Source organism: Aquila chrysaetos, chromosome 13 (assembly GCF_900496995.4).
Source record: "Aquila chrysaetos chrysaetos chromosome 13, bAquChr1.4, whole genome shotgun sequence".
NCBI classification, from domain to species: domain Eukaryota; kingdom Metazoa; phylum Chordata; class Aves; order Accipitriformes; family Accipitridae; genus Aquila; species Aquila chrysaetos.
In genome coordinates this window covers 15,584,552-15,604,314 of record NC_044016.1, presented here as the reverse complement: position 1 = coordinate 15,604,314, position 19,763 = coordinate 15,584,552, and the positions used below count along the sequence as shown (strand labels likewise).

The 19,763-nt window shown below is 40.5% G+C and overlaps 1 protein-coding gene across 2 annotated transcripts in view; it reads left to right on the top strand.

The window, feature by feature from the left end:
- Positions 1-6,625: 6,625 nt before the first annotated feature.
- Positions 6,626-19,763, top strand: part of LRPPRC (leucine rich pentatricopeptide repeat containing) — a 92,875-nt gene continuing 79,737 nt past the window's right edge. Inside the window, exons 1-2 of one of the 2 annotated variants that reach the window (XM_030035071.1) lie at positions 6,626-6,951; positions 18,201-18,403. In XM_030035071.1, the coding sequence (XP_029890931.1) occupies positions 6,641-6,951; positions 18,201-18,403 (514 nt within the window). In that variant the 5' untranslated portion in view covers positions 6,626-6,640. Of the gene's footprint in view, positions 6,952-18,197; positions 18,404-19,763 lie in introns of both variants that reach the window. The other variant, XM_030035070.1, reaches the window with a different exon arrangement.

Genomic DNA, 19,763 nt, shown 5'->3' with positions numbered 1-19,763 from the left:
CCACCATTTAATTTGGCACCAGTGGGGCAGAAATGTCCAGCAGGCATGATGGGAAAATAAGCAGATCAGCTGCCAAAAGAATTGAAAACTTTTTCCATCAGTGGCTGATCTGCTTTAAGAGGTTCTTGCTCTCTGCCCTTCCAAATGCTTGTTTATACCTCTCCAGATATTTCTGTCTTCTCGGTCAGTCAGGTTTGTGGCCCTACTCTGAGGGAAGAGAAATAAACAGAAAAATGGGAGTTCTTAACACAATAGAAGCCAATTTGATTATTGTTCATAAAAACAATCTAGCTATCATTTTAGACACCCCTATCATATTTGAATAACCTGAATGAAACCAAATCAAGTGTTGTGCAGACTAACGAGCTGTACAAGTGTATTGTAGCATGCTGTATCTGTCCCTGGCATGTATACCAGTGAGATAGATAGACATGTGTGAGGTATACATATACTGTATGCATACACCAAGGGACTTCTTAACATTTGTTTTAATGTTAGTGGATTAGGTTTTGCAGACTCTAAGTGGCCTCTGGATTAACCCTTCTAGATCACCTATGACTAATTGCTCAACTCCTAAAAAAATACTCAGTAACCATTAGGATAAATCAGGACATCTGTAAGAAAACCTCAAATATTTTGAACCAAAGCAGAAGCCTAGACTTTAGATGCTCTCACTTGATCTCTCTTATATCCAGAATTACAAAATTTTTTCATTGTTTGGGATAGGGGGAGATTTGGCAGAAAGAATCAGCCAGCATGCCCACTGATATAAAAACAGCATAAGGATTCTTATGTAAAGTAAACCCTGTAAGCTTAGGAATCATGTTTTGTTATAATTTCCCAGTCCAGCCAGCAATCTGCATGATCTCTGAATCATTCCATTCTTGTTTCCAACCAAAAGTTAAAGCATGCATCAAAATCTGAAAATGGTTTATTATATATGGGAGCTCCTGGCAGCTGAAATACAGTTTTACCATTCCTGAAATTTGTCTTACTACTTTCTCCCCTGCAACATTCATAATAGCCAAACCCTGGGACATGATATTCTTTGCAGTATAGCATGCCCACGATTAAACATGTAAAACAAAGGCGAGAGAAGAAACTCAACATGTGATGCACATGCATATATATCTTAATTATTACTTCGCTATTATTTAAAAGCAACAGATTTAAGATACTGAAGGACTACTAATCAGTTACAGATATATGACTGTTTTGCAGTTTTCAGTAACAATACGATATGCAAACCTCTCAACTATATGATTCACTACAGCTCTAAGAATATACCTTCTGACAAAAGCAGCTACCTCAACTTCTCATTTTATGCAGCTTATAGAAAAATTTCAGATGTGACCCAGTTATGTCACAACCATTTTCAAATTGTGATCCTCTGAAAAGTAACTATATAAAAAAAGCACCTTCTTACTCATCATATCTACTCCCCATAGATAGCCAGGATAAGATATGCTGACTTGGTTAGAAAAATAAAGCCTCTACTACTTATTAAAATTTCTACTAACCTTGCAAAACTAACATAGCTGAGGAGAACAGGGAGCTAAATTCTTTTGCATCTTCAGTGGAAATAATTATTTTACACTGCAATACAACTCTAAAAGAACTCATAAAAGATTTTTGGGTGGGATCAAACAACAGCAAAGGCATACTTTTGCCTGCAGAAACATTTTAACTAACAGATACATACACTAAGGAATTAATTTACCATTTTGTTAGAGATTAAGTCAGCATTGGCCTTTGGAAAGGAATTGTTTTACATGGAAACTGAGCACGATATATGGAAATCAGCAGGACTCTCAGGCAGCAATTTTCCATTTAAATTGTCCATTACCCATCTTTCTCCAGTTCTTGGGATTGCCTTCTTACTTGTCATTTTGACAAGACACTTAGATATTATCCTACAAATCTTCAGACTTGGCTCTTTGATTTTTTCCTTACTACTGCTTGTTCCTGTTCCAGTACCTCAGTTTGATTTTATCACCCTGCCAGACCCAGAACACAGCAAAACAATATGCCATACCATCAAAGTACGCAGTTAGGCTTCCATAAATTCTGAGATTGGCTTAAACTTAAGCAAACTTAAAGCATGGATAGGGGGAGCTTTTTTCTTGGGGGGGAAGAGGGGAAACAGTTGAAACTTGAAAGACAAACAGCCCCCAAAGGCATCTGAGCAACAAAATTTAACCTTAAAAGTCCATGAAAAACCCCGATGGATCTTCCCACTAACTTCCTGAAAGTGAGCTGTGCTTACTTTCATCTTGTTTCTGGGAGCTGAACAGGAATCCCTTTTTGTCGTAGTTTAACCCCAGCCAGCAACTAAGCACCACACAGCCGCTTGCTCACTCCCCACCTCAAGCAGGATGGGGGGAAGAGAATTGGAAGGGCAAAAGTGAGAAAGCTCATGGGTTGAGATAAGAACAGCTTAATAATTGAAATAAAATAATAATGATAATAAAAATAATAATAGTAATGAAAATAACAAAGAGAGAGAAATAAAAACCAAGAAAGGTAAGTGATGCAAATGAAAACAATTGCTCACCACCAACTGACCGATGCCCAGACAGTCCCCAAGCAGCAGCCCCCTGGCCAACCTTCCCCCAGCTTTATATGCTGAGCATGACGTCATATGATCTGGAAGATCCCTTGGGTCAGCTGGGGTCAGCTGTCCCAGCTGTGTCCCCTCCCACGTCCTTGTGCCCCCCCAGCCTCCTCGCTGGTGGGGTGGGGTGAGAAGCAGAAGAGGCCTTGACTCTGTGTAAGCCCTGCTCAGCAGTAACGAAAACATTCCTGTGGATTTATCAACACTGTTTTCAGCACAAATCCAAAACATAGCCCCATACTAGCTACTATGAAGAAAATTAACTCTATCCCAGCCAAAACCAGCACTTTTCCATCCACAGTCAGCAGCCTTACCAGTTACATAGCTACTCCCATCTCACAGATTTCTCCTTCCTTTCTGTCAAGCTATTCTGTTGTCACCCTTGTCCACTTTCCTTCTGAACAACGTATATATTTGTACTATCTCCACCTCACTTCTATAGCTCTTGAACTTCTTACTTCATTTTCACCCTCTCAGAATGAAACCTGACTAGTTCAGAAAACTTGTTGACTTCAATCTTATTTGCAACTAGAGAGTTTTCGTGGAGCACCTGCTTTGCTCTATGTTAGGTAACACTGGCCAAATTACAAGACCTGAAAGACACTGAAGTAATAAAAGCTGGAGGCAATTTTGGATCCTGGAAAATGCTCCAAACAAGGAAATCACATTATTGCTAGGATTAAGGAACTCAAGCTCTAAAAATCACACATTTGTTTTAAAAGACACTCTTTTAACATATTTCTTCTCTAAATTCATCAGATGTTCTCAAGTTATGCTGTAAGTTTTTTTGCAAATGAAGCTGAAATACGCATTTTCACAAGGTCTGAGAAATGTCAAGAGATTCAACAGAAAAACATGAGGGTTTGCAATAGCAACCATGAGAGTACTTCAAGCTGATCTCACTTTCTCCTCTCAGAACAAAATGGAAATAAGATATTAAAAGTGTACTAAAACTTCAGCAAGCATGGATTTAGACTTATGTTTTCTTCGCTGTCACAGAAAAGTATCTGTATATAGATCTATCTATATCCATAAACATACAGAGAGCCACATTCATTATTATCCTTCTTTTACTGCCTTGAGAGTCATCTCTTTCAGAGGTGCTATTCCTTCAGCCTGAACTGCATGCCTGAGATTAGGCAAGAGCCTGAACTGCATGCCTGAGATTAGGCAAGAGGCTTAAGCCAAAGCTTTCAGTCAGGTTCAGAGAAGAAACCATAGGTTTCTTTCCTGTGTTCCCTCAAGATATATTAAGAATGTATATTCTTCACACCAGAACCTCTTAAGTACCACATTGTCTGCAATCTAAGGTTGTCCTTACTCAGCCATCAGAAATAAAACCAGTATTGATACTAACAATACAAATATGTGTGTATCTCACCATCTTCCCAATTCCAAGGCCTACCTTCCCCCAAAGTCTCAAGTAAACTCCCCAAATTATTCTCTCCATGGCAAACCTTCCTGATAGTCCCATTTCCCAAGATGAATGCAGCCACTAAATGAATGCTGGGAACTATGTTCCCTCTCCCCATTGTGCAACACAGACTGTACACCACACTGAATTATGACCTTGGTGGGAGGATGGATTGCTTACTGCACTGGTGTCATCTGCACAGGGCTGCCTCTACATGAGGCCATGTTAATTTAAGGAATGGGAGAGAACAGGCAAAAGTATCAGGAGGTTAGGAGCAAGAGGTCCCCCCCTACACACCACAAGATGTTTTGTGCCCACCTTTAAACCTCCTGCCTTGAAAACTCTCGAAATGAGGCCCACCTTTCCAACAGGGATTCGATGGCTCCGTCAGACAGCTCAAGCGAGTAAAGGGCATCTCAGAGACCCCCGAAGGAATCATGGCACTCACCCAGACCCCACTACACAGCCTGCAAGCACTGACCACATTTGACTTTTTCAAAGTTTAACATCTCATAAACCTCTTATATGAGATAAAGGCAATTAGCCACAATCCCTGTTATCACCTTACCCTCTGACACACAGCAGCCCATCCAAACTGCCTAAAGGCAGCAGTTCTAGGCCAACGTTGATTCTCTTCTGCATGTCCTCCTACGTTTCCTCCACTGTTGCAAAGGCAAATGCCTTTGACACAACTTGGATCATTCACTCCGAAAGTTTTTACTGCTTCGATTCTGGGGACGCGTGTATAGTGTAACTTTAACTTTGGATTTCCATATTTTCCCAAGCCAAATGCGGCATGAGCTACTTTTTTTAGCTGTTTCATACATGCGGGGTTTTATTTGAAAGACAGGAGAGTGAGCAAAGAAAACTCTAATTACCGCATGTTATTTTAAGTCTTGCTTTGGCAATTTCCATGTCACACTTCATTTCAGTTTTAAAAATTATTAAGAAGTGTTTATGATAAACTCTCAATGAAATTAGCAGAAACCTTATCAGAAATTACAAGTTCCAGCAGAGGTAGCATGCATGTAGGCAATGCTGATCTATTACCTTAAATAACCAGAACCATTCTGTGGTCTTCAAGCTGACCAGGAGATTTTGGCCAGAGTCCTTACTTTTAAATCCTCCCACCCTCCAGCACAGCATGGCCATCACCAAACCACCTACTGACAACAGGCCCAAGATGACCGATGCAAATTCCTCAAACTATGCCAGGCAATTGTCTGGCATGGTCTGAAACTGTTGTAGAGAATAGAAATTCAACACTAGAGACACAGCTCCAGAGACCTGGAACATAACCTACCACTGCTTATTATCCCCAGGGATAGTCTCCTGGGAATTATTAACGGTAAGAGTAAATTCCCAGGACAGAGTGAATCAGGCCAAGCAGTAACCTTACAAATACTGGCTCACTAGCCATAACTCGTGCCTTACAGCTTGACAAGTGTCGAACATCCAGGACTTCCTTACAAATAACAAAAATGGGTGTTTGTAAAAACCGGGCCCATCGCATTTTGATGAGGAGATTTTACAAGTCTTTCCAAGTAAAGTGTGATCAGAAATGGCTGATTGTAGTTGATTTGATAAAAATCTATCTGTCCCCCAGAGCAAGTATTTGCAATCTACGGGAAAAACAATTCCAGTTTTTGTACGAAAACATGCACTTAACTTGTAAGTACTTATCTAAGTTAATGTTTTATGTCACGGGAACCAGCTTAACTTGCATGCTAAAATGAAACATCAATGCAGAGAGCATCTTAGTAGACATAACCAAGCTCAGGCAGAGATTTGCCGTTAGAGAGTTTTTTAATCAAGGTCCTTCGCTCTGCCCCCCACTCCCATTTTGTTCCCAGAAGGAAGTAGCGGGTGACAAGATTTCGGAGCCCCCCCCCGCCCCTCCCCGCAGCCCAGCGAAGGCTGGCCGCCGCCAGGGGCTTCCTCCGCCCAACTACGCAAGTATTGCTTTCTTGGAGCGACACGTGCCAGCCCACTAGCGGCACGATGAAGACGGAGTTTTTCTTATTATCGTCAGGAGCAGGCCGAGGGATTTTGTGTGTGTGTGGTATTTCCGCGCCACCTGCCGCGTTTCTCGTGCCGTCTGACCACGCGCACGCAGCGAGCGGCAGCTCCGTCCCGCCTCAAACCCCGAGGGAGCGGGAGCCGCCGGGAACCGCCTTCCCCTCCCCGGACAGCCGCGGCCGGGCTCCGGCGCGGGCCGCCCCTCCCCTCGCCGCTCAGCCCCAGGAGAGGGGCGGCGCAGCGGGGGGTCCTGCTGCCCGCGCGCGCCCCCTCGCCCACGTGACTTCCTTCCGCGGGCAAGGGCGGGCGCTACCCGCCCGCAAGGGCCAGCCGGAATTTTGCGGAGGAGCGCCCAAAGCGGTGCCCAACTCCGGGGAGAAGCTGCTGGGAAAGTCGGTGCTTCCCCCCCTGCTCCCTTCCGCCTCCAGGAGCGCGGCGAGACGCGCCGAGCCCGCGCACTTTCCGCCCTGCCCCCCTGCCCCCCCCGCAACAGCTAACAGCGCCCTCCCGGCCGCCTTCCGCCGGAGCAATTCCGGGTTGGTTGCCGACCGACCCAAGTCGGGGTTGGGGCTGCGCCGCCTGCCTTGCGTGGAATGTCCCACCAGTGGCGCGGGGTGGGAATTAGAAGCACGCCGGTGCCTGAGCGGGCCCGTTCCGACAGCGGGGCCGGCGGCCTCCCCCCCCGCGGCGAATGGTTCCTCCCGTCACGTGGGCCGGCGGAGGAGGTGCGCCGGCGCTTACCGCCCCCTCGCCCCCTGGTGCGCGTGCTCCGTAGTGCGGAACCCGGCTCACGTGCTCCTCCGCGTCCGGCGGTCATGGCTGCGCTGCTGAGCTCCGCCGGGCGCCTGCGGGTGCTCTGTCCGCGCCTCCTGCCCCTCCTCCGCCCGCCCGCGGTCCCCGCCAGGTGAGACCCTGCGCCGCGGGGCTGCCCTGCGCTCGCCGGTGGCGAGGCGGCGGGAGGCGCGGGCGGGGCCGGCTGAGGAGGCAGTCCCCGTGCCCAAGGGCACCGCCGGCGGGGCCGCCTCGCGCGCCCGCGGCCGTTGGCCCCTGCTGCGCCGCCGCCCCACCCCCACCCCGGAGCTGCCGGCGGGAGCCCCGCGGCCCGGCCCGGCGGCCTCTCGCCGCCTGTGCGCGGCAGGGTAAGGTCAGGGTCGAAGGCCGCGGGCGAGCCGCGCTTCCCTCCGGCGAGGGTGGCCCGCTCCTTCCGCAGCGCCACTTGCCGCGGTCGGGCTCAAACGAAAGCAGAGAGCGCTCCTCTCTGTGAAGAGCAAAGGGCGCTGTCCTCTGGAGGGTACCGCTGTCGTGGGACTAACGGTGCAGAGAGGGAGTCGAGGGGGAGACCCGGCGGAGATAAGCAGCGCTAGAGCGCGGGTAGCCGCACAGTTGGAATCTGGGTTTCTTCCCCGTGCCCGTCAGACTGCGCTGGGTCTGTTATCCGGAGGAATACCTTAACTCCTTTGCTATGGTTCCCTCTTTTCCATCACACAGGTAGGGTGGAAAACTCGCCCCACCTGCGTGCATCTCTGTCGCTGTTTTGACCATGCTCACATGTGGTTGGTGCCCTGCAGGAAATCTGGAGACGCAGCCCTTCCTTAACACGAGTACATTTTTTTTTTTTAAATGAAAAAAACGTTAGTTTTGGGAGAATGAGCTTTCTCTCCAGTGGTGGTGCACTGCAGCTCCACGTTTGGGATGTGTTTTGTCTTGAGCACATGCTTCTTGGATGCGGAAGTGCAAAAGGTTCAGCCCTGAATACATGAACAAACAGGTCAGAATCCCTGTTTGTTGTAAACACATGATATTTCATGGTTTTTTGCCCACGCTTTTTTTTTAATAAATCACCAGGGCGATGTTAGCATTCTGTTATATAGGCAAACTAGTTGCTTCCATGATTTTTTTCCTTAATTACTTGTCCTAAGAAGGAGGTGCCTTGTGCAAACGATAGCTATGTCAAGGAGTTTGGTATTTATTTTTTGTATTTCGTGTAGCAAGTATGCTGTTACAACTACATGAAGATCTGTGCAAACTTTTTTAACATTAGGGGTTACTTCATTGTCAAGAAATTCTCAAACGGTCTGCGAATGACAGAAAGGTTTGTTTATGATTTCTGAGCCTTGATGGGGTTAAATTTTTGGTTTCCACCATGTCCAGTTTCTAAGCCTTAAAACAGGGAGTTGGGAATGAGTTGAGATGCTTAGCTTTCATTTATGTTAAGGGACTTGCTGTGATTATAATAACAATTGTTAACTAAAAATTTGTATAAAATTAAACAATTAAAATAATTATAAATAATTGTAAATATAAATGCCTAGCTAAATAGAAGTTTAGATCTGTTTACTCCAAGGATGTGAATGTTTGCTGTATTTCTTCCAGTGTTTGCCAAACCTAGTGAGGATCCAGTGTGAGTAGGTGGGAAGGGGCTTGTGCCTTGTTATAGCTCTGGTGGTCCCATTTAAGTCAATGTAACTTAATGCCTGGTAGAAAACCAGAACAGTGTTCTGCCATTCTAGATAAATAAGTATGTTCAGCAGAGGACTTAGTGAGTTCCAGGGCTGGTTCAGGCGAAAGGATGGGAACAGATGAGAGTCAGCAAGGGAACTGCTAGAGGGAAGTCTCACCAGCAAAATAAGGAGGTTATTGCTACCTGCACTAGCTTTAGTGCTTATCAAACCTATTGTGAGCTGATTTTATGCAGTAGCCTGACAGAAATCTTACCTAAAAAAGTATGTAGTTTTCTGCTGGCTTTAGTGGTTGAAGTGTAACAGATTGTTAAATGATGAAGTTGATGCGAAGGATGCAGCAGACCTGTGCAGGAAGGACCAGGAGCTGGGAAGACATCTGCTGTATGGTTGGCAACGGAACCACACATATAGTTAGTGGCAAATCATGAATAAACTTTTCTATGTTGCGGTAATTCAGCTGATTTTTGTTTTCTTCTTAATTTCCTAAATTAGTTTGTTGCAAGATGTGATGTTCACAGAACTTTATGTATGACTTGACGAAGGTCTAACAGCACTTTTTTTTTTTTTTTTTTTTTTAGAACTGCGTTTCTGGAAAGAACTTGAAAAGTGCTTTATCTGATGATAATTTGGCTCCAACAGCTGGGGTTTGGATTTTAGGTTGATTCCCCCCCACCCCCAATGATACTTTTTTCTTGCAACAAATTATACTCTTCTATATTTTCAAGTATAAATGGGGTCATATGTGGGATAGTTTAGTGATCATGCTAAAAACTCTTTTAATTCGCAGGCTAGGCTTAGTTAACTGTGAGAAAGGTGCTTGGTAGAGAACACATTCACAGGAAACAGCAGTGGTATTTATTTCGTAGCTTTTAGGTTTCAGTCTAAACTGTGAATTATATTGGAGTAAGACTGAGCAGCACACCTAACTTTGTGCATTCTTTCTGTCCAGTAATTTCATTCCTAAGATAATTTTTCATCTAAAATCTTTGTCTTACTCTCACTTTACTATATGGGTTTAGGCATCCTAGCACGCAAGTGGTGCTCTAGGACCAAAGTGTAAAGCAGAGCTAACATTTATGAACTGAAATTGCACATATAAGCATATACTCTTACTTCATTTTTTACCTTAAGTAACTCTTCATTGGGGGTTTTTCTACCTAAGCTTTACCTTCTGGAAATGGACCTCTTTTGAAGAACTAGAATGACATATGGACATCATTTAGACTTGCTGTACTTGCTGTTCAGGTCTTGAGATGGTATTCTGAGAGTGAAATGCAGTATGCTGCAGCAAATTCCAGAGACTATTGAAGAAGTTCTAATTGTAATAGTGGGGAAAAAGCCCCACAGTTTTAAGAGTAAATAAATAACAAGGAATAATCCAGCATTTCGCAAGAGAACTGGGTAAATGACTATATGTTTATATGTGCTTGATACAGTTGCTTTAGAATACAGTCAGTTCAGAGGCAGATTTGAGACTTTCACAGAAAAGTTGCAAATCTGTTCATTTCTTTAGAGATGTGAAGCAGCAACCATTCACATTCAAGCAGAGATTTTACCAAAGCATTATATTGCTTCAGTTTTTCCAAGGAAGTCCTAACTACCACTGCCGAACTGTAGAGTACAGAAATGATGGTCAGGCTACTTGTTATGCCTGTGTAATTTTAGAGGCTCTCAGAGTACGTTGCTTTTCTGCTCAGAGACAGTATGATACGTGCTGGACAGAGAAGTGGCTCTTCATGCAAGTAAGGCTTCAAATTATGTGTCAGTACTTTCAAGTACATCTGCGGTAGAGTGATGACTTTGATCACGGTTGGGCAGAGTGGATATGCTAGAATAAGATAGTCTCCCTGTAGTGACCGATGGTTCCTGTTGCTCTGCTGCGTGTTGCTGCACCGTAGTTGAGCCAATGGAATATACTGTGGGAGTGTTTCCCATTTAATTTTGTGTCAGTTTAATCTAAACTTCTTCTGAAAATGGGTTGGGACAGTAGATGGATGTCCAATTGCATTGGGTGGTTAAGTAGCAAATCGGATCTAAGGCAAATTTACTGTTTCACTTTTCTGCCTCTAGTATGAAATGTGAAATATGCTGAGCTGTATGTCATCACTCTCATGCCATGCAATGATAACAAGATAAATAAGCTATGACAGACCAATACAACAAATTTCAGATCTACAACAGCATGCTTTAGCACTGTGCTGATTTACGTGGTACACATTATTTACTGAAACTTTGTTCATAGAAGCTTCACTAAGGGAAGAGATGCTTAAATTTGCTGCTAGTAGCTGACTGTCAAGAATGCTGTAACAAACCTCTCAGTTGACGAGCGTTCAGAGTAGATTTTGAATTATCAGAATATCTTTTGGGGACTTTATTCTACATACTCTAGGTGACTATGTTATGATTTGATGTTACAGCTTGCTGCTGTGGTAAAGCTAGCGTTGGGAGGAATGGTGTCTGCTCCATTTTTCCCACACTGACCGCCTTCCCATTGCTGGCCAGCTTGTCCTGCTCTAAATCAGGGTGCTCCGTGGACCTATTACTGGGCTGATTTCATTTGCTAGACTGTGAGGAAAAAGTTTTCTGGCAGATGCCCAGGTTTTATTGGATCAGGTAAGGAACTGATGAAGTCTAGAAGGGTGGGACCACGGGCAAAAGAAGAGGGAACCCTACATGATGACTGTGTGATATTAGATCAATTCAGCTGTATTGCTGAACTGCACTTTCAGATGTACAAGTGCTAGGATACTCATCCTGATGTCGACACCCTGTCTGTCCTCAGAGAAAAGGAGAACAATTAGGCTCTTAAGGCATAGATCATAAAAGTATAGCTAAGCAGGAAAATCAAGTGAAATCTCTATTTGCAAGTCTCGCAAGGCATCTTTGGCCTTGCTGTCACTTCTTTAGTTTGAGATTCTCTCCAGTGAGTTTAAATACCAGTTTTGATGTGTTCTGTTCAGAGGAGTGATTGCTGAGGAAGTTGATAAGAGGGTACCACGTACAGTGCTTTTCAAGTTGTCTTTGTAAAGACGGTTGACTTTTGGTACGTTTGTGTGTGTTTGTACAAGACTGAAGCGAGTCCTGTCTCAGATCCGAGGGATTTGATTTGAGCTTTGGGTAAGCCATAAATTAAAAACCCCAAATGATTCATGGTTTAATGCATGGTACTTTTTTTTTTTTTTAATTGGCTGTAAACAAGTTGCTTTTGGCTATCAGTTGTCATACTCAGCAGTCCATCACCAGTGGACAAAAATCTAAATTGAGTGCTTAATTACTTTATATTAGCAAAATGATAGAATTAATGGGCTTTAAATGCAGAGGAAGCATTGAGTAGACTTACTTTTGGTAATACTGAAACAATGTTCTGTCATAGTAAAGTTTCACAAGTGGCACTGTTGTTGTAGTTGTATGTGTTTTACCGATGGACATAAAATGTGTAGAGACTTCCTAAGAAATAGCACAAAGCAAGGTTTTTCTGCTTTGCTTCTTGCACTTAGGCAAAGGTTTTAGATATTCTCCAAGAATATCTAAGTAGATATTCTCAGTCTACATAAAAAGCATAAAATTTTCTCTCTTCTTGTAGGATCCTACTGTATCTCATTGGAACAAGGATACGGTGGCCTGAACATTGTGACTTTTTTTTTTTTTTTTTCGTATGTGACCATAGCTGAGTTGGGGGAAATACTGTTTAGCAGTCATGTGAATCATGCTGGATCTCAGGTGGTATATTTAGTCTTATGTTTAGTAAATTTAATGACTGTTAATTCTCTAGTGCTTTTATGTACAGTAGTGAATTTTAACTCTTAAGTTTACCATTATTCTACTTCGAGTATGGCTTGTATTTTGAAAATTATTTCCTACACCTTTTGCCTGTTTAGTTTAGAAAGAACGTAACAAAATATTCAGTACTTTTCTTAGAAAAAGTGTAGCAACTACATTAGTGTGGCTCTGATAAAGGGAGGCAAATATCCGTATGGTAGCTCTGTAATCCTTTTTTGAATGTTTGGAATTGGTCAAGTTTTACAGAAAGTAAACTCTCTGCTGCTACCAGGGAGATCACTGAAACCACCTACTTTTTGAGTTTTGGGAAAGATGGGACACTTTTTACTCAGACTGGTGAGTAAGATTTGTTCCTTTAGGGAACCAAAGGCACCGCCTTTAGTCTGCTCTAGAAATATGGAAACCATGTAAATACATGTGAGTATGGTACTGGGATTCTCATAAACTCTTGCAAACATAGAAATATTTTACTAGTTAACTTAGTATAAATTTCCCCATGCACACTTCATCTCGGCATGAGTTTTTTATGAGTTTAGCTTCATCTACTTTCCAGACTTTGTAAGCTAAATTGGAGATGAAAAGTTACGGCTAAATGGCGAGTGGTTCTGTGTTGGGATTACAAACATATAATTGGTTATTTTCTCCTATGTAGGCAAGGTCTAAATTTTTAATCCTCACAGTTGTAGAGACAAAGCTGAAAATGGTGTTAAGGTACAGTTATGTAAAGGCTCAAATACTGGAAGGCTACTTCTAATCTTGTGATTGTAGGAGTAGGAGAGAGATCACTTTATAGGGCTTAATGTATCTTTTTGAACTTCTCTGGGTAGGTACAAAGAAACAGTTCTGAAGCATAGTAAAGAGAAACTGAGTGTGTTGGGGAGGAATCAGGTTGGTAATCCAAACAGATCTGAAGTTTATTGTGCAGCTTCACATGCTTGCAAGTATAATGTTTCACATGGAGAAAATCTTAAAGTACCATTTAACGGTAATTTATGAAAGTAAATACTTGGCACCCATTGCAATCCTTGGAGAATTGTCATGCATTTTGCTGTGTAGCATAGCATTTAATTCTGAGCAAATTTAGTTAAAATAATTGGAAAAATATGGTTACATCATAAGATTATATACTCTAACATCTAGCACTGAGGCAGGATCAGCAATGCCAAGGTCATGTGTGATAGATTTTTTTTTTTTTTTTCCCCCCTCTCCTAATCTTAATTTATAAGCTTCCAAATGAGAAGACTTGACTGTCAAGGTATCCTGTTCTAATATTTAATTATAATTAATATTAGAACAATTAATATTACCAGTGTGATGTCTGATGGATTGGGCACAGTTGCTTCTTTATTTGGAGAGTGGGATGGGGTAGATGGGTCTTTTAAACTTGTGTTTTTCTGAGTAAACACACCATGACAAGCAGAATAATTCTCTCTGTACTTTATCTATGTTGCTTTTGTTAGGAGTTGAAGAATTGTTTTCTTTTTTGCTGTGTGATGTTTCATGTTTATCAGTGGCTCATTTTCAGTACTTTTTTGGTTGGACTGTTGTCTAGCCAATTGTACACCATCTTACATTTCTGCCTTTGTTTTTTGTCCAAAACTTAGAACTTTCTTTGGTCTGTATTGAATTTCCTTTTTGTTGATTTCAGACCTTTATGTCAAGTAGTCAAGATGACTCTGAAGTCTGAGGCTCTCCTTCTAAGAGTTTGCCACTGTTGTGGTGTTGTCTACAAATTTTAATAGTTTATTAACTCTTCTGTCATCCAAATTGTTAATGAAATTATTGAATGGACATGGGTTGTACCAGTCTCTTCCCAGTTGGGTCAGGAGATAGCTTAATTTAGAATCCTACAAAATATGTTCCCAATTTTGCAACAAACCCTGATCAGCACATTTTATATATTTTTAAAATTTTTTTTAAACAACTACCGCACCCATATTTTTATAACTAAAAGTACATTGTATCTCCTTGTTTTGCTTATGAGATCGACAGGTAACATGGTGCCAAAAGCCTATACATCAATCCATATATTTTATTGATTATGCTTCTGTTTTTCTCAAAAATTTCATGAGTTTTTGGAGGTAATTCCAAAGGACTGGAGGTTGAGTAAGGCCCATTAATGTGTCTTAAATATAACATATCTCAATGTTTCCATAAATTATTTAGCTCACTCTTCCCTATTCTTACCTACACCCACACATCCTTGTTAAAATTCAGTCATGGCAAAATGGTTAAAATTTACATAGTATGGTTGCAATTAACATTTTTTTGAAAGCTAAACAGTGTATGATCTGTAATTTTTTTCCATTTTAAGAGGTGTGTGTATTTTCTAAAATCATCTTCCTTATATTTAGAAGCCTTTCTTGCTGCCTTTTTATGTGACTTATGTGACTGAAATGGTTAACATGGCCTTCTTGATTTTATCCTTGTTTTTTTTTATTCCCCTTAATTGTGTGTGTTTTCTCAACTTCTAAAAATTAAAGAAGAATCGCACAAGGTTGTTGAAGATTCCTGATCCATGGATAACTGCTTATTTTGTTAGCTGCTTTTTCTGTTTCTTGGGGAGGTTTTGTCATTAGTATAAATTTTCAGTAAGTATGTAGTCTACTGCATTCTTCTGTCCTTCACATGATTGCCTGAAATCAAACCTGATCCTGTGTTACTTAATTTAAGTTTGCGTTTCTTTGAAAGCTGTCTTTCTGGTCTGCTCAATCTTTCATCTTTTAGAATAGTGAGCTCTTAGCATTTTTTTTTCTCCCAAGTACCATATTTGATAATATCTCTGTGTGTGTGTGTAATTGGAAATGTCCAATCTGCTGATCTTTCAGAAGGTTAAGTTAGTGTATGAAAATAACACTTCATATAAGAGTATAATATTTTACAGTGTACAACTGTAGCAATTGATATAGTATAATATTCTAAACTTATAAACAGCATCATGCTAAACGCTAAGCAGGGAGACCTTAGGAACAAATGTAAGTGTAGAGTCCTCTCATGCTGTTAACCAGCATATTTGAGCATGCATATACTGTTTTTATCTTCATACTTAATCTGATGGAGCTATGCAAGTACTTTAAAATGTTTGTGACTTTTGACACATGGAGAATCTTAGAAAGATGGCTTTCTTAAAACAGCTCAGGGCTTAAAGAATTGTAGATACCAATTAGTTTGTGCTATGTGGCATAAGATATAGTTCAATAATTTGCAAATTACTGTAAAACAATAGCAGATTTTTATAGAAAAAGACATTTCAATTTTAATCTGAAGCACAGGAGTTTTGTCCACTTGTGCTTTGATTGTTAAGGGAAATCAAAGTATAAATTTCTGTGTCACGAAGACAGTAAGTCCTGTGTTGCTGCTTGCTTCCAAAGAATTTTTCCAACCTGACTTGAAGTACTCTGAAAAGCTTTCAAGTAGCTTTTTTTAATGGCTATATAAGAGTGGATGATACCATTTTCTTTCTTTATCTATATCGTTAAGATAAAAAAAAGAACTTGCAATCTTTACTGTTTGATTCTTATAGCTATCCAGTGGTTAGCTCATAGTTGAGTATTGAAGTTATCTAAATTGTAGACATGTCATTTGGTTTTTGCACCAAGAGGACTTAAGATTTAGTATCTTACTGTTATTCTTACCTTGTACTACTGGATTTTACTCTAATTAGTCTAATGATTCCTGTTTTAGGGAAAGTATCCTGTCTCTGGTTATATGATGAGGTAGAAGGAGAATTGGAAAAGGAAGGAAAGAATCGGGGAAAATGACACCCTGGGAAATACTTCTAGTGAGAGATGGCATTACTAGTAACAAAAAAAAAAAAAATGTTTGATAGCATTAATCTGATGAGCTGCTTACCACCAAAAGTGGTGTTTCAGTTTCTTCTTTTTCTTCCTAGTTCCTCTGATTCTAGCCACCTATTCCTACTCCACTTCTTTTTTTCTGGTTCATTCTGTTGATTTTTGGACATTGTGAGCCCTTTCCACTCTAACTTGATGGAACAGTAATTGTTTTTTTTGTAGAAGTGGCTGAATTGGTATTGTGCCAGGTTAGTGAGTTAAATAAGCTCACAGAGAGGTCTGAATAAAATCAGAGCTAGCCCAAAGGAGTCAGTGGGAACTTGCATCTAGAAGGAGGTAGAACTCAGACTGAAGGAGGGGATCTCTCCTTTTTTGGCAGTCTTTTTTTCCTCTTCTCCAATTCTTTCTTCCTTGTCCTTTCCCTAGTCGAAATGCAGATAATTTGCTGGCATCTGGAACATTCTTCAGGAGTAAACTTGAGGAGATTGGGTAGTGTAAAACTTGCCTGCTTGTAAAAGATAATGCCAAATGGTAGTGAGGTTCCTCATTATGAAAGAATTTTTTTAATGCCTTCAAAAATAAAACAACTTCTAAACTTTTCACAGCTCTATTAGGAAAGAGATTCTGCTTCAGGCTGGTTTTATTTAAAGAATTTTACTCCTAGAACTTATGGCCTGCTCAGTTATTAAATCAGGATTTCAAACAGCAAGGAAAAAGGTGGTCTTTGGGCTACTTCCTACTCACAAGAGGCAACCAGATGGTAAACCACCAGTCTGTTTTCCACCACACTGATATGCATGCACCCCACTGATGATTTTTCTGCCGTCTAGCAGCTTGCTGCCAATGCTGCTGAAACACTGAATTGCCAGCAAGCTTTTTCTCCTCCACTAGGTTTCCTCTCCTAGGGCCTTAAACTAGCACTGGTTGGTGAGAAACCAACCAGCAGACATACCTGTGAAAAAGTTCCAGGTGTGGAAAATAACTTTGTAGAGAATGCCAGTACTCCTCACTTCCAGGCTGCCATTTCAACAAAATGTGCAGCTGTTACTGCATGGGATTCCTGGAGCATCTGTTAACAGCAGGGAGTACGACTAGGTTTTTTTAAACTAGTCTAGAGACCTTACAGAAATTTAGCTGAAGAGGTGTCTACAGAGCCAGATATGAGGGAGGGCAGTTTCAGAAGTTGCTGAATCTTCTTTTTGCCATCCAGCATGTATAACTTCCTTCGTATAGGATTCTGGAGGGGGATAGTCTGTTTTATTTTATGCAGTTATAAGGACAACTGAGAAGAGACTTCCAGAAATGCTTGTGTGTGATGATAATTTTACCTGCACAGGCTGTTCACAATTCCATTACGGCACAAATACTATTTTCTTATTCTTATGTACATCAACTTGTTCTTTAAAAAAAAAAAAAAAATTGGCAAGCTGTTGTTGTTTTGCTAGGAATAAGAACACTTTCTTATTATGTTTCTGGTTGTCACACTTTATTTTGAGAAAATAAATATTTAAACAAATCCAGTGTTGATGTTTGCTTTACATTGCAGAATGGATGCTTCATGCTCATTAATGTAAATTCTGCAGAATGGGGAATGATCCCATTGTTCTTTAAGCCATTGTCTAAAACACTGTCCTCTCGTTAGTTTTTGTGTATTTTAATTGAAAAGGAAAAGTATTATTTGCTGCCTTGATTTGCTGTGTTCTGGAAGAGATGTCTGTGACTGTTCTTGGAGTGATTTTTCAAAAGCATGTGAGAGCTTTTGTGAGAAGCTGTAATGGGACAATAGACTTTCATAGCACTTGGATGACTTCAAAATTTTTGTTTTTGCAGGAATAGTATTTGAACCATTTAACTCATGAGGTGAATCCAACTGAAAATCTCAGAGAAATAGTTGTCACTGTGAGAAAATATACATGACTATATCTTTTTAAGTAGAAAGACACAGAAATGAATGACTGGTATTTGTTTGTTTATATCAACATGGAATGTGTTTGAGAAACTGTTCATCAGCAAGAAATGCATTTTATCTTTTTGACATTGTGTGACTAGTGTAGTTGCAAAATGACTTACAGAAGTGTAAACTCTATTTTTTTGTTTGTTTGTTTTTATTCAAGCAGAAACATTACGTACCAAATACGGTTCCTTACAGTTGCACCTCAACAGGAGGGAAGTGTTAAAGAAGAACCAATTTCAGAAATTCAAACCAGACGGACCTGGCAGTTTGACTGGGCATTAAATAAACTGGATAACTCTGTCAGAAAAACTGGCCGCATCCCTAAAGTCCTTCTACTAAAAATCTTCCATGAAATATGCAAGACAGGTAAGTTCCAATTAAAACAAAATAAAAGCTAAATTTAGAGCTGCAATATAATGATTCATCAAACCAAGGAAATTAATTGAAAGAGTTCTGATTTATATTTTGTCTTTGTTGTTTAATCTGCTGCATATGTTGATGAACAGTCTTTAAATGCTGTAGAGATGTTATTTTTCTTTGAATGCACACGTTTACTTTTCCAGGTTTTTTGTCTTTGGGAATTTGGAAGTCTTGTAAAAATTCAGTGTACTTTTAAGAAATTTTATCATATTGTCTTGCTTATTGTGGATTTTTAATCTGGTAATGTTACACCTTCCTCATATAACTGTATTGTGCACTCTGAACAGGGATCATGTCTATCTATTTTACACAGTGTATTTTGAAAATGTCTGTAATAAACCATGCTGTCCTTAAGAGGTTATTTTTTTTAAAATGGAACTATACGGGAAAATGTGGAGGTGATCGCCAAGTTTCCGCATTCCCAGGTAGCTGTGGTCATTCAGTACAAGAAAGCTGTATTTTTTTTTGATATAACAAAAATAAACAGCTGAGGCATTGTTCATTCTGACAGATTCAATACCCCTTTGGCTAAAAATAGCCCAACTATATTAATATTTTGCAAACCAGCTACCACAGTTGATGAGGTTTGGTACTCGTTAGGATGAATCAATGGAGATATTTGCTAAATATACTCACTAAGTACTACTGCCAATATTTATCAATGACAGCATGTGTTTTGTTTTAAACTTTGCTATGTATTGCTCTGGACTGTTAATGGCTTGTATGCCTGGGATTGTGCTTTTGCAAGTTTTGTGTTTTACTGTTTATAAGCTGAGTCTTCAATTCGTGTTCTCTTTCTGTTGAACTTAGTTTTTTCTTTTTGCTTGTGATACCCTTTCTGATTCTGACTGCTTTGTCTTTTTTGGGTATAAACTTATAATTTGCGAGTGTGGGTTGGCAAGATTTTATGTCTCTAACCTTATCTGAAAATCACAGTTCTTCATGATCTTTAGTTACAGGTTTTAGGAAGTCATATTAACAAAAAGAATAATTGCTTATAGTGGTTTCCTTTGGCTGTGTAAGTATATTTAAAAAAAAAAAAAAGCGTAGAACTTCACAAGAGATTAACTAGGATGGTATTAAAATAAATGACAAATATTTCCATATGAAAAATTCAGTCCTTTTTTTATTAATAATGTTGAAAACTAATTTAACAAAAGTGTGGGAGGTTAGTTACTGTTGATTTCTTAAAAAGATTTGTCTGTGTTTGTATTGTTCTTTCATTTCTAATTACAACACAAAAAATGCCCAAAGAAGGTTCTCGCTCTAGATCTCGTCCTGCATATTTTCCATACTCATACTGCCA